Genomic DNA, 15,479 nt, shown 5'->3' with positions numbered 1-15,479 from the left:
CAGTAGAAAAGCAAAGTTTACAAGAAAGTGACGTCATCACAAGCCCGGCTAATCAGGAGCGTTTTGTGTCACGTGACAAACGTTTGGAAAAATGCATTTTTATTTATGGATTTTTGAATAAATTAAGGATTATTTTCAACTTTCGTTCGTAAATAACCATTTTTAAACTCATAATATACACTGATTACAATAATTCACCATTTATTTTTCGTTTTGTCAAATAGCGTATTGCATCAAACGAATGGTCAATATTCGGTCATCAATGGGGTCATAGGCCTACCTGTCGTACAGCCGTCGACACGAGCTTGTCGAGCGTGTAGGCGGGATATGCCTTGATGCCTAGCATCTCCCTCGCAGCGTCCTCGTAAGCGTTCGCATCCACGTTCCCGTCAAGCACGCCCTTTACCAATTCGAGGAGCGCATTGTAGTATTCCGCCGGTGACGAGGCCTCCACCGGTAAATCTGTTGGAAGGTTCAATATGTTATTTTTCATATATGCATGCAGACGTCAATTTTAACTTAATAAATTTGAAAGTAGTAAAGTAAAGTAAAGTAACAGCCCGTAAGTTTCCCACTGCTGAGAAAGGCCTCCTCTTCCGTTAAGGAGAAGGTTTGGAACATATTCCACCACGCTGTTCCAATGCGGGTTGGTGGAATGCACATGTGGCAGAATTTCGATGAAATTAGACACATGCAGGTTTCCTCACGATGTTTTCCTTCACCGCCGAGCACGAGATGAATTATAAACACAAATTAAGCACATATATATAGTGGTGCTTGCCTGGATTTGAACTCACGATCATCGGTTAAGATTCACGCGTTCTAACCACTGGGCCATCTCAGCTCTTATTATATTATAATAAATATATATTATATTATAATAAATTTGATTTATATTTTAACAAGCAAATCAATATACTGCCATGGATAAATCTTAGTAGCGATAAAATTATAATTTATAGCTGCTATTAAATTTTTTAACATGTTTGTCTTTACTAATTTCGCGGTAAGTTTTATGAATATTTGATAGCTACAGTCAAAGCTTGTCTTGCACACTGGGTATGAAGGTATGAAGGTATGAACTGGTACTAGCAGTCGCTGTGTGGTTACTCACTGGAAGGCTTGAGTCGTAGGGCGGCGGCCACGCTGGGCGGGTGGGCGGAGGCGCGCGAGGTCTCGGCCTGCGCCAGCGCCAACGCCGCCCGCCGAGCCGCGCCCAGCCGCTGGCACAGGATGCCGTGCAAGCGCAGGAACAGGTACCAAGACGACGTGCACACAAAACGCGCCTCCTGGAATCGAAAGCCACATTACCCCAAGTTCACACATACGAACAGACTCAACAAATACTTGAAACTATTTTTTGTAAACAGATTACTTTCACTTAAATAACGATACAGTGTATTTATAGACAATTTAAGCCAGGTACCACGACGACGTGCACACAAAACGCGCCTCCTGGAATCGGAAGCCACATTACTCCAAGTTCACACTTACAAACTACAGACTCAACAAATACTTGAAACTATTTTTTATAAAGAGATTAATTTCTGTTAAATAACAATACAGTGTATTTATAGATTAAGCTTATGCAGCAAAGTGTGCGTATTAATTAATATTTTTTATTATTACAGAGCTTAAATAATTAAAAAAATATCTTACATTTGACGGATGATCTCTGTAATCATCTTCAATATCCTGCTCGCTTTTGACCTCGATCTTCATGTTGACAGAATCTTCGTTGCTACTGCTGCGTTTGATGGAGTTTGTGCTATCTGTATTCATATTTATAATTATTAATAATGTAACTTTCAACTATCAATATTATATAATATAAATATATTGTTTAATCTATAAACTAGAACTAAGAGAAATTTATATACATATCATGTGATTTATATTCATTAATGTATTATTAAAATGTAAATATTTATACTAACAATATAACACTTTGTCTGTCTGTTGCTCTTTCACGTCAGTTTAACCGAATTTGATGAAATTTACTGCAAAGCAACCCTTAAAAACTAATCGAAACCACAGGCAAAAATGTATTTTTTATAAATGAAGTTTTAGTTAAATCCAATAAATTTCGAATTCCATTTCTACGTAAGTATAATATATTAAGCATATATTTTTTTAATATTAATCACTTTATTCTAAGATTTATTAAATATCATGTAGGAGACATCAGAAGGAAGGCAGCATGCGTGTATCACCACCGACAGTCTGTCAAAGCACATCGCATGTGTTTCATCACTTGTCTCATCTTAATTTATTAATAATTTCCACCTAAATTGCTAATTATGTATATCTTGACACTTGATAAATGGGTTATGCCCACCCAGGTCGACGAGCACATAGGTCAACACTTATTTTTCTTAAACGCGTGCCTTTGATGTACATCTTTAATCTGTTTTTATTTTTTCGTTTAGTGTTGTCTACGAGTATAAATTATCTTCAGTCTACCCGTGACCACGAACACTGCAAAGTGCTCGAAACGTCGGGATGTTTTAAAAATAATTAATATACGCGATTCATCCGTTATAATTAGTTTTATTTAAATAAATTATCTTCATGGTACATACCTTTACTGTCAGTTGTGTTGTTGTTTTTAGGTTTATTCTCTTTGTCGTTCTTGTTGTTCCGACTGCTTTTGTCAGACGCATTATCGGACTCCGACGACTGTGGAATAACAACAAATTAAGAATATTTACTACAAAAACAATAACGCTAAATTAAATGCCCTTTTAAGATCTTCATTTAACAATATTACATGTAATACTACCATCAATACTGTATGTTGATTTTATGAAAACAATCTAAATGTACAAATGTTTCTTCTGATAAAGAGTTATTATTGTGACCACTAAAATAAATAAGAACTATATCGTTTTCAGAGTTTTTTTTTAATTTAAATCAATACTATAAAAAATATAGTTTATTTCCTTTCACATAAAGTGTATTACAATGGTACTTTTTATCGACCAATCAGATTTGTTTTGAATAACGTGACAATGACAATTGGGAGTAGTGAAAAAACGTCACTCTTGTTTAATTTAATTCAAGGACAAATAACCTTTTGAAGCTGAATAGGTATAAGCTTACCTCCTGTTTCTCCTGTTTGACGCTCCCTCCCTTATCATCGGCAGCCTGATCTGCACTCGGACTGTCTGGACTATTTGGTTCTTCTTTTTCTTCTGGAACAATTTCAATTCGATATAAATCTATTTATAATCCACTATCTCTTTGAGATTTATAATTATAACTAAATTTTAACTTCAGATGGAAAGTAAAAGTAAATGATTTTTCAATTAATTGCACCTTGCGAGTTCAATCCCGATTTTGAACTACCATATACCAGTGTACTGGCACAGGTGACATAACATCTTAGTTCCAGAGGTTGAAAAAGTATAAGTCATGTAAGAAATGTTTATTCTTACCGTGCAAATGTCTATGGGTGGTTGTAATCACTTATCATCAAGTGTTCTAATTACTTGTCCATCTACATATAGTATAATAAAGTTTATAATTTTGAACATATACATTATGAATAGACATCAGAAGGAAGGCAGCATGCGTGTATCACCACCGACAGTCTGTCAAAGCACATCGCATGTGTTTCATCACTTGTCTATATACTATCTATAGTTATATATAAAAGGACATTTTATTGTAATAACAACTGAAAAACTACAAATCCAGTAACCGTTTCAGAGGTTTAATATGTAATATTAAATAACAGCCTGTAAATTTCTCACTGCTGGGCAAATGCCTGCTCTCCCATTAAATTAGATTTAAACTATTGAATGGACGAACGTGTAGTTTACGTTCTTACATATAAATATCTAATTAAAACCTAAGATCTAAAGTAACCATTGAATGTTTGCGTAACTAGTACACTTAAAATTGGTATTAAATATTATGAATAAGAAATAATTCATTACTACAATGTAATTATATAATTTTAGAATAATATTACAGTAGCTTTACGTATTTTAGTTTGAACAACATTATAAATCTTGTAAAAAACTATCGTATTGTGATTTATAGCTGACTTTTATGCGAGCAACTCGAGTCGATCTTGTTTTTGTCGTCGTAATAAAACCGGTTAACTCAAGACTTCAATAAAAAACGCAAACCAAGCATAAAAACGTAAACATTTCTGTATCTGTACTAATACGTAATCATTATTCAAGTAACATTATATATATAAAAAGCTTTAACTTAGTGAATTCAATTTGATTTGAACAATAATTTTGTATCAATATAATTAATCGTAAACAATTAGAAGCATATCCCGGATTCATATCAGCGCGCTTAGAAAATATTTTAACTTCGATACAAACAGTTTTGTTTTATAAATTCTTAGTTGTAAGTAAGTTATTTTGTAATGTTTTCACGCCACAATAACCCAATTATCACCTGGAAATTTTGCTCAGTTCAGGGACATACGATAACCAATACCTATCTCACTTCCACTAGTATTAAATGAAATAGATAAACATACCTTCGTCTCTCTCATCATCAGACAAGGGTTGCCGAGGATGGGCGAACAGATCCGGAAGAAAATGCCTGAGCAGCTGTTTGATTCTTCTCTTCTCGGCCTTCTGTATGCCTGTCTGCCTCCTCGCGTGATGGATCAATAATTCCGCTGCGTCACGAACTATTTTGATCGCTGTTTAAATAAAGAATGCTTGTTGTAGACAAACGGATATAATTACTCATGTAAATGTTATGTTTCTATAGACGCGAAAATTTTATTCAAAGCAATGGAAGGCTTCATAATTATCTACTTTGTTAATTAATAAAAATAAGTATTCCTAAACAATGCATACAACTTGTGTCATTAAACCAGAGGGGGAATAACAATAGCTTAAAGGTACATATAGAGTATACCTTTAGATAGATATGATAGATATAAGTCTTCTACTAATTTTCTTTGAAACACTTTTTCAATCAAATTTAGGTGTATGATAGAATACAACAAAACTTAACTATTACTTTCTGTTTTACCGCATAAATTTAACGTCAAACGTTCGCGAAAGCTTGCTGAAGCTGTTATCAGAAGTGGATATAAGTAGCTAAGTGGAACATTAATCAAGAACCATTAGTAGTTTACAACATAGCTAAGCTATTATCAAATTTTATGGAACTCAGAAATCGAAGATTAGTTAACTAGTATTCTTTATTCGATTCAACTACAGTACAAAAATATTATGTAGGAGACATCAGAAGGAAGGCAGCATGCGTGTATCACCACCGACAGTCTGTCAAAGCACATCGCATGTGTTTCATCACTTGTCTCGTTTGTGTGTGTGCGTGCGTGTGTGTGTGTGCGTGTGTGTGTGTGCGTGTGTGTGCGTGTGTGCGTGTGTGTGTGTGCGTGCGTGCGTTCGTGCGTGTGTGTGTGGGTGAGTGCGTGTTTGTGCGCGCGTGTGCGTGTGTGTGCGTGTGTCGGTGTGTGTGTGTGTGCGTGTGTCGGTGTGGGAGCGGCTCACCTTCGTGGCGCGTGCGCAGGCCGTAGTCGGCGACGAGGTGCGGGCCGGGGCGGCGCGCGGCGTAGGCGCTCTCCACCTCGTTGAAAAGGCACTTGGACCGAAGCGCCTTCAGGTCGTTCTGTTTGAAATTGATGCCCTGGTGGTCCAGCGACTTCAGGTAGTACTTCTCGTTCTGCTCGCGCCATTGCTTGTTGAAGCCCTGCGACAAGATACACATCAGACACGGGTATACACTTAGACAACACTAAGGTTGACTACCGCATAATGAAAACACATATATTTGTGAGCTTGAATATAAATGAACCAACTATGTTTTGGTTTTTAAACATATATTTGTGAGCTTGAATATAAATGAACTATCTATGTTTTGGTTTTTAGAAATATTTGACTTAAATTTAATACTTTTCTAAAAAATACTTGCAAGAAAATTGCGCATATACACCTTCCACAAAATAGGTTCCGAAAATGTTTTTAATCTTGTCAACGCAGTATTAAAATTTGATTATGCTACTTATGTGTAAGACCCCATCTTACCTTTTGAGCTTCCCTCCACTCCTCTTCCTTAGCTTTGAGCCGCCTCAATACAACCGGTACGGCAACAACAGGATTCTTCTTTAATCCCGCGATAATGTCCACCGCCTGAAACAATTTATTATTTGAATATATGACATTTTAAACAAGTGCAACATATATATAGCTCGAAAACTACAGCATATTAAACTATATGGCAAATATAACTAAAATCTACTTGAAATTAATAAACTAGCTTTTCTATCTACAAAAAAAATATCCATTGCACCAAAATAAAAACAAATATATATAATAGATAATAACTATATAATATATTAAATAAAAAATACACCTTTCAATAATCTACAGCATGCTTGTTGTATATAATGTCAAATTAATATATTACTGTATTACTGTACTGTATACTGGTTCGATGTCTTGTATAATACTACTGTCATGATTACTCTGTGTGTCTGTGTGTCTGTGTCTGTGTGTCTCTGTGTGTGTGTGTCTGTGTGTGTCTGTGTCTGTCTGTGTGTGTGTTAGTGTGTGTGTGTGTGTCTGTGTGTGTCTGTGTGTGTGTGTCTGTGTGTGTGTACGTGTGTGTGTATACGTGTGTGCGTGTGTGCGCGCATGCGTAGAGCGTGCGGTGCCGTACCACCTTGTCGCCGTAGATGCGGCGCAGCGCGCGCTGGTGTATGGTGGGCGAGTGGCCGCCCAGGCTGTCGTCAAGCCGGTACTTGGCTGCGTCCTCGCTTGTCATACGAGACAGCTTCTTCTGGACGCCTTCCAGCACGCGGATAGTGGCCGCGTTAGTCTCGATCACCACATCCAACTGCAAGCGACGAAGATATTTCATAACGAACTTCTAACACTGAACAAAACTTTAATATTTTGAACGTATGCACAATTTAACAGATAAGAGTAATATAATACAAACCTCGAATCGTTCATCTTCACAGCGATAAATGTACTCTTCGAACTGAGTTTTCCGCGATGTAACGAAAGTCGAATCCTCACTCCACGTCGGAAAGGACACCCACGTGTCGTTGAGAACCTAAAACAAAATGCAAATACATTAAAAATCAACAAAAAACCTCCTGGAGACTTAAACATTCCATATTTTATATTATTAATATGTTTAGTCATTTATTTTACGTGAATTTGATGTTGTAGAATTTTAAGAAACCAATTGACAGTTCCTTCGTAAGACACGTTTCTCTTACCTCCTTGCAAAGCGGCGTTCGTCCAGAGCATCGCCTCGCAGCCGCTTCGCGTGGTAACGCACAATACGACGTGCCTAATCTTTTACACGTCGACAGATCTGTTAAATAAAAAACGCATATAAATTTATCTTTTAAGTAACAACTCATAATAACAATAATTTATTTAAAATTTAAACTTCTTGATAATGGCACTATTCAATGAGTTTTAATTGTATTATTTTTGAATATATACATTATGAATAGACATCAGAAGGAAGGCAGCATGCGTGTATCACCACCGACAGTCTGTCAAAGCACATCGCATGTGTTTCATCATTTGTCTACAACGAAAATGTATAAGACTCGAAATAATCTCAGGATAAATTTAGATAAAAACGAAAACTGTATCTTAAGACGGTTTATTGAAATTTGAATTATGATAAGAATACTAGCAATTACACTTTTACACTATATTGAAACTTAGAAAATTTCAACTCTCCATTTAAACTTTAAACATCAGAAATAAACGAAACGCAATCTATTCCGAGCAATCTCTTTTGTATAGACGTGATGGATTTAGAATTACGAAAATAAAAATAGCATTCCATGAATTAATAGTGTATATAATTCTAGGAAATCATATATGAACCAATTTTAACCCAAGGTTTACGTTTAAGTTGTTTGAAAATAGTATGGGCATTATTATGAATCTCACCTATATCCATAGCAGCGTCTCCTTGAGGCCTCTCGTGCCTCAACTGGGCCCCATAGGCCCCGAGGGGTTCATGCCGCTTCGTCTCCGACCCGAGCCTGGATCGTTCACAGCTGAGTAAGCTGCTCGTACTGCTGAAGTTGTTGTAGCCTGGCAATATATCAAACATTTAACATCTTGGACCAAAATATATATTGACTAGTTTTATGCATCATTGTAACCAATGAATAATAATAATAACAAACTTTATTGAAAAAACACAATGCTTACATAATAGATTAGAAAATATGGCACAATATTAATCTTCTTAAACTTAGCTTAAACAATTACAATGTTTTCCATTGGTTTAGGAGCATAATGGTTTTAGCAATTTTAAAATCTTTGATTATCTTTGGACCCCACACTAGGAGACCTGTATCGTGGGGCCCGATAATATTATAAATGTGAAAGTAACTCTTGTCTGTCTGTAGTTCTTTCACGACCAAACCGCTGAACCGAATTTGATGTAACTTGGTACGAAACTTTAACTCCAAGAAAGGACATAGGCTACTTTTTTTGCTTAACACATGACAACCAACATCATAAAACGCGAACGAAGCCAAGGGGACTACTAGTATTTTATAATTTTGTTAGTAAACTTACCGGTATGAGTAGTGGTAGGCGTGTGCGGCGGCGAGACTGGACCCACGAAATCTTGTAGCCATTTCTTGAGCTCCGGGTGACGGTAGAGGAAAGGCTCGGTGACGCAGAGGAGCTCAGACGATGAGATAATCTCATTGGTGAAGAGTAGAAGGCATCTGTTATTGAAATACAAATTAATTATTTAATAATATACATTAGTTTATGTTATTGCAGATTGTCTATCTGTCTAACAAGCCAATGGTTGATATATATTTTTATTCTATATCGTAAAAAACATAAGCAAACGAGCAAGTGTTGATGTTTCCCAGCCATGTTAGCAAATTGGATTTGATGGCATTTTTCATTACTTGAACTGCCTACAACAAGCTCACCGTTCAACAGAAGATCACGGAACACAATTGATTAAAAAATATATATCAATTATTAACTAATGACTATTGACAGCGAATTTAAAATTCGACTGTGTTAACCTTCAAACATTTTACATTAACATTCAATTTTACTTATAATTTTTTCCCCTTTCCCTAAATCTCGATAATATTATAAATATGAAAAACTACGAGATCTAGCTATGGAATTGTTGCCTTTGCGTATGCGTATTTTTTTTTTTTTAATATGAGACAACATCACATACATTACTCTGATCCCAATGTAAGTAGCTGAAGCACTTGTGTTATGGAAAATCAGAAGTAACGACGGTACCACAAACACCCAGACCCAAGTCAACATAGAAAACTATTGGTGATCTACATCGACTCGGCCGGGAATCGAACCCGGGACCTCAGAGTGGCGTACCCATGAAAACCGGTGTACACACCACTCGACCATGGAGGTCGTCATATATGTAATGAATAGAGCAGTATAAGCATATATACCTGAGGAAGTTCTCGTAGACGTGCTGCGAGCGCAGAGCCTTGCGCGCGCGGTCGAAGAACCCGTAGTCGTGCGCTGTGGCCAGCTTGGCGGCGTCCGCCAGCGACACGTCGCGCAGCGCCGGAGACGCGCCGCCCGCGCGCGCCTTCTTAGCTGGGGGCGCCCCGCCCGCTGCGACACGCCACACAACACGTTACACTCAAACTCAAATTAAACATAATTTTGTGCATGCTGTTATCACCTATAAGTAAGATACCACTAGTCTCATTTTTTATTCATGTATTTGGAATTTTTTTAGTGTGTATTTTGTTGGTGATCTAATAAATAAATAAATAAACACTACCACCGGTTCAGAATAACGAACATCCTAACCTGAGAAGAACCGGCGAAAGAAACTCGGCGGGTCTTTTTTTATCAAATTATTTAGATACATAATTGTACATATATGAATAGAAACAGATTGGAGGCGATAGTAACCTTTGGGAGACAAGCATTCCTTAACATATTTAATTTGACAACAGAAGCATTTTGAACGCTTTCTGGGATCCTGTTTTAGAAGCGTATACATTGAGAAAGAGTTGCTACCCCACAAAACTGTTACTGACTCTATGCAGTCAAGTAATAGGAGTAATATGATTATGTTTGTTGCAATTACTGACGCGGACTGGCGCCGATGGCTCCCTTTAGCCATCTGATACAGGAGGCGAATGCCACATTGACCCAGTCACTCGGGCAAGTCGATACAAGGGAGATTCATTGACGCCCTAACTGTATTATCTCAATTCGATCATTTGAAACCTATTGGGCAATAAACAGATTCTCAATGTACTAATGGATGTACCGAAGAAGTCCTATCGACTTCTCTAAGGGTACATCCTTATCATAAAATTAAATATAAAACTTACCGATTTGAGTCGAGGATCCGAAGCTAGGCGACCTCTTGAGATGGTGATGCTGTGGAGGTGCGGCTGGCGCAGTCGTGTGCTTCGGGAGTGGCTGTTTATTAAAAATCCAAATTTAATAACTCATACCAATCAATAACATCGGTAAAATAAGCAATCATTTATGTTTTTTATTTTTATATACACTATTTTTTGCACTATCCTGTTTCTGCTTTTGCAAATCCTTTCACCAAAGGTTGTCTGTTAGAGATTGCTTTAGCAATAAGACCGCCTTTGCACGCTCTTATTTACTTTTCTTTGTTGTAATTGTTCTCTTTATTTGTATGTCCTTTCATTGTGTGTGCAATAAAGTATTAAATAAATAAATAAGTGATACCAGTGGATTTAACTAGCTTCTGTACAAAATGAAACTATGACAGAATTCACATCTTAACATCATATATAACTTCAGATGTATGGTATTACCGGCGCGTGGTGTAGTTGCGTGTGCGGTGCGTGCGGAGCGTGCACGGCGTGCGGAGCGTGCGTGGGGTGCGGGGCGTGCGGGGCGTGCGGCGGGGGCGAAGCCGCCGCATAGCGCTCCTCCTCGCGCGGCGCCACCGGCGTCTGCGCACACACATACATATGAGTATCATGTAATCATTCTGCATATACATCTGTATATGTCATATCAACCTGTTATGTGTATTTTGTATAATACAACAACGTGATCCCATATGATAAAAAAAATATTGCTTCAAATCTTTTGTTTGTTTTCTCTGGAGAACATTCAAAATAAGATTGATAACTCATAATTAGTATGATCACGTTTTTATAGACTAGACTGTTCTATACTTGAAGTCATCAGACATCATTCTAGACAGAGGGTTTGTATATTTTTCTTCTTCTATTATCTGATAGACAATATTTCTACACAATTAACTTAATAATTAACCTGGTATAAGAAACAAATCACAACATACCTGAGGCGGAGGTGATCTCGAATGAGGCGGAATGTGTGCGGGTTTGGTTACCGCCTTTGCATCTGGTAAAAACTGACCAAACTCAGCCAAGAGGTCATCTTGATTCTCAAACAACTTTGCCACCTGTTAAAGACAGATTTCATTGAGTACACATCATCATCATCATCATCATCAATAGCCTATTTTTGTCCACTGCTGGACATAGGCATCTCCCAGTGCACGCCACTGTGGTCTTTCTCCGGCTACTCGCATCCAGCTCCTGCCTGCCGCCTTGCGTATATCGTCACTCCACCGTGCCTGAGGACGTCCTACACTACGTTTGCCGAGACGCGGTCTCCACTCTAGAACACGTTTACCCCAACGGTTGTCGGTTCTACGACAAATATGACCAGCCCACTGCCACTTCAGCTTACTAATCCGTATTGAGTACACATTAATAGGTAATTTTTAAGGTAAATTATCGATAGCGTCATTTAAAATTCTAATTATTACCTGCGAATAGACTTCCTGTTCAGTCTGCTGTTTAGCCTGGGGTTCTTTAACGTCTCTGTGTCCACGTTGGTAAGCATGAAGGATTTCCAGGAAACGCTTGTACTTGTCTGGCTGTCTGGAGAAACGGGACTGGCGACGAAAACAATCAAATTAGTGTCATAAAGAAAATATTATTTAAACTACAGAATTATGATTGAATTATATATTAAACGATAAACGACGAATGACACGACGTCTTTTAATATTTAATAACTTCCGTTCTATGCATGGATTTCCGCTACGAAATAATTAGTAGTGCGGTCACGCATGCATAGTCAATAGACAGTGATATGTCCAATAATTACACTAATTAATTATATACACAGTGATTCAGATGGTGTAGAGCAATTACATTTTTTTTTATGGTATAGGTTGGCGGACGAGCATATGGGCCACCTGATGGTATGTGGTCACCATCGCCCATAGACAATGACGCTGGAAGAAATATTAACTATTCCTTACATCGTCAATGTGCCACCAACCTTGGGAACTAAGATGTTATGTCCCTTGTGCCTGTAGTTACACATTACATTATATTCCAATAATTTCTTAGAAGCCGAGCTCGAATCACTAAAGTACTCTTTTACAATATCTATAACACTGAAGCAATATGACATAATAAAATCTAAACCCAATTAAAGATTTTAAGACGAAACTGTCCAGCTGTGGTTAAAGATGTTATATATACATAGTATATATGTAGTATGTGCGTGCGATAGTCGCCAGTTCAATGTGACGGTCTCACCTTGATCTTGTTGACGTACTCGATTGCGTGGTTGAATTCAACCGGCTGCCCCGCAGCCGCGCCCGCGTGCGCCGCGCTGCTGGGCGCCGAGCCTGCGCACACACACACACGTCACAATCACATTATTATTATTAACACAATCTTTATTACTTATAATTATATAATAATATTATAAAGAGGAAAACGCTGTACATTCACATTATTATTATTATTAACACAATCTTTATTACTTATACTTATTTAATAATATTATGAAGAGGAAAACTTTGTTTATTTATAATGAATAGGCTCACTACTGGACTGATTTAAAAAATATCATTCTAAATTTAATTTTGGGAAAAATAGGGTTCCATAAGATATTTGGGTTTTTCGGATACAATTTGTACAAAATCTACCACAATCTTCTTACTTGAATTTATTTAATATTTTTTTATTTTGCATGTTTATGGGTTATTTTGATTTTCTTTTGAGATACCCAATCACAAATCCGTAATATACTCGGATGAAGTCGCAGGCAGAAGCTATAGCTATAGTATAATTGCTTATAAAAGTAACCATAATAAATATTTTACACAACGATACCTTTATAGCTATTCTTTATATACATTTTATTAACTTGTATTTTAAATTAATATTTATTGTTCAAATAAACGTAAAAAATATAATGTAATTTATATTTTTTGCGATCTTCACTCGTCGTACACGCACACTAAGCCATATTGTGAGCACGAGCGTCACTCATTACTAATGCACGCCGATTATAATCTAACGCCGAGGGGCGCGGCTTCGTGACTCAATTGATCTATACATATATTTAGTCCATTGCATTTATTTATATACTAGCTGCGTCCTGAGGTATCGCTCGTATTAAATTTAGATCATACACGTTTGTGTCACACACACGGTAAATACTTGCCTATAGTAAGGCATATTGGTTGAAATTTTTAGTGATAGTTCAGCGTCTTATGATTTTAACATCAAGACACAAAGTCCAGAATAGTCAACGGAAAAATATCGATTTTATAGACTATAAGATAAGTAACCATTGCTGTCCAAAGCTTTATGGGTAAATAGACCATCTCATGGTAAGTAGTTAAACCATCGCTTGTAGACATAGTCGCTACTAGAGTTATTAACCATTCCTTAATTTAAGATGTTAGCCCTACTTTATTGTCTTGTTAAGCTCGCTTACATATTCGCGATGGAATATGCTATGTGTAGATGGTACCTATACTCTTATAATAAATCAGTTATTTCATATTGCATAAGGATTAGCTACACTCCTCTATATAAAATTTAACCGTCCCAAATTGCATAGTTCCCTGTCCATATAAAGGGATTACAAAGATTACCACATATATATACATACAAATAATATATGTATTACCTGGTGGATGATGTATAGCTGCGGCTTCAATCTGCTGATGGGCTTGTGAGATATGATGCAGGGTGTTAGCCGGCGTTGCGTTTACCGACAAGTTGTGCACTATTGCTGTATTGACTGACCTACGAATTAAAAATTTATTTTCAGTACACTATTGTAATCTTGTATATGAAGATTTTATTTAATTAATTAATGTCAGAACTCAAAAAGAGCAGCCGCAAGTTTTTATCATTGCTGTCAATCGGTAATTAATTTCATCATGATAATTCTTATAAGGGTGTAACTACTTCATTACTAACTCTTCTACTGGGCAAATTCTAAATTTGGAAATGGTGAATGCCTTTCATTAAATATATATTATAGAATATACTTGAATAAGTGACATTTTTTATGGGTTTTTGAATTAGCAGACCTGTTATGGTCGAGAGAAGATCTTGTATTACACAGTAAGGAATCATATCAGAATTTTCAAGGAATTCTTATGTATTTATAGGAAGGGGAAGAAAAGTTCCGAATAGTCATTTAATTATATAATTGAAGAGTCGAGATGGCCCAGTGGTTCGAACACGCGCATCTTAACCGATGATTGCGGGTTCAAACCCAGGCAAGCACCGCTGATTCATGTGCTTAATTTGTCTTTATAATTCATCTCGTGCTCAGCGGTGAAGGAAAACATCGTGAGGAAACCTGCATGTGACAAATTTCATAGAAATTCTGCCACATGTGTATTCCACCAACCCGCATTGGAACAGCGTGGTGGAATATGTTCCAGACCTTCTCCTCAAAGGGAGAGGAGGCCTTTAGCCCAGCAGTGGGAATTTACAGGCTGTTGAGAGTTGAGTATATAATTAATAAGCATACTGACTGTGGCACAGGTAGCAGATGCACGAGCTGCGACTGCGGAGGAGCGTGGTGCACGCCCAGCAGCACGCCGCCGCCGCCGGCGCTGCTCACGGCGCCCACGCCCACGCCCACGCCGCCCACGCCCACGGGCCCGCAGCCCGCTCCCGTGGGGGACGGCATGGACACCGATACCTGGGAACAGTGCGTCGGTTACATCCAGCCTAGTAAACAAATGTTTAACCACGTGACATGTCTGTTGTGTATGTTGTTACGCCTGGGACGCCAAAGATACCACATCTTTGGCATCCCAGACGTTACGTAGGCTATTGTTGAGTTATTATTGCATATTTCATAGAAACAATCTACATGACATAATAAGAGAAAGCGATCGTGAAATTAAAATAATAATAGTGGGTCGCCCGCGAATATTCGCGTTTATTATGAAACCCGTGATAGGTTTTGTTTTAATTTAATTTATCTGTAAACTGCAAGTCACTGTCTACATTAAGACGATTTTATGAAACATTTTGCAAATGACATTTTTCTTTTTTTGACTGGTTACTTATTTTTCTCTCTCTATAATGAATTCTTTGGTAAATCCTAACAATTTACTAGATTGCAATCGAGAACCATCTTTAATTTACTGCACATTTAAGGGTGGTGCTCTTCAAAATA

At 37.4% G+C, this 15,479-nt stretch overlaps 1 protein-coding gene across 10 annotated transcripts in view; it reads right to left on the bottom strand.

Moving 5' to 3' along the window:
* The window catches only part of LOC124541156 (paired amphipathic helix protein Sin3a), a 43,780-nt gene that overhangs the window by 5,235 nt on the left and 23,066 nt on the right, over window positions 1–15,479 (bottom strand). For 6 of the 10 annotated variants that reach the window (XM_047119004.1, XM_047119005.1, XM_047119003.1 and 3 more), the window contains exons 7-27: window positions 14,827–14,996; window positions 13,965–14,083; window positions 12,578–12,669; window positions 11,794–11,922; window positions 11,302–11,424; window positions 10,805–10,945; window positions 10,343–10,433; window positions 9,440–9,608; window positions 8,565–8,719; window positions 7,926–8,072; window positions 7,232–7,329; window positions 6,946–7,062; window positions 6,664–6,840; window positions 6,030–6,134; window positions 5,496–5,694; window positions 4,505–4,672; window positions 3,103–3,194; window positions 2,583–2,679; window positions 1,660–1,772; window positions 1,115–1,289; window positions 281–462 (exon numbers count right to left, since the gene is read on the bottom strand). In XM_047119004.1, the coding sequence (XP_046974960.1) occupies window positions 281–462; window positions 1,115–1,289; window positions 1,660–1,772; window positions 2,583–2,679; window positions 3,103–3,194; window positions 4,505–4,672; window positions 5,496–5,694; window positions 6,030–6,134; window positions 6,664–6,840; window positions 6,946–7,062; window positions 7,232–7,329; window positions 7,926–8,072; window positions 8,565–8,719; window positions 9,440–9,608; window positions 10,343–10,433; window positions 10,805–10,945; window positions 11,302–11,424; window positions 11,794–11,922; window positions 12,578–12,669; window positions 13,965–14,083; window positions 14,827–14,996 (2,859 nt within the window). The remainder of the gene's footprint in view (window positions 1–280; window positions 463–1,114; window positions 1,290–1,659; window positions 1,773–2,582; window positions 2,680–3,102; window positions 3,195–4,504; window positions 4,673–5,495; window positions 5,695–6,029; window positions 6,135–6,663; window positions 6,841–6,945; window positions 7,063–7,231; window positions 7,330–7,925; window positions 8,073–8,564; window positions 8,720–9,439; window positions 9,609–10,342; window positions 10,434–10,804; window positions 10,946–11,301; window positions 11,425–11,793; window positions 11,923–12,577; window positions 12,670–13,964; window positions 14,084–14,826; window positions 14,997–15,479) is intronic. The other 4 variants (XM_047119009.1, XM_047119012.1, XM_047119008.1 and 1 more) reach the window with 3 other exon arrangements.

This window comes from Vanessa cardui, chromosome 27 (genome assembly GCF_905220365.1).
Source record: "Vanessa cardui chromosome 27, ilVanCard2.1, whole genome shotgun sequence".
In the NCBI taxonomy this organism is placed as follows: Eukaryota; Metazoa; Arthropoda; class Insecta; order Lepidoptera; family Nymphalidae; genus Vanessa; species Vanessa cardui.
Note: the sequence above shows the minus strand (reverse complement) of the source record. Positions and strands in the feature narration are given on the sequence as shown.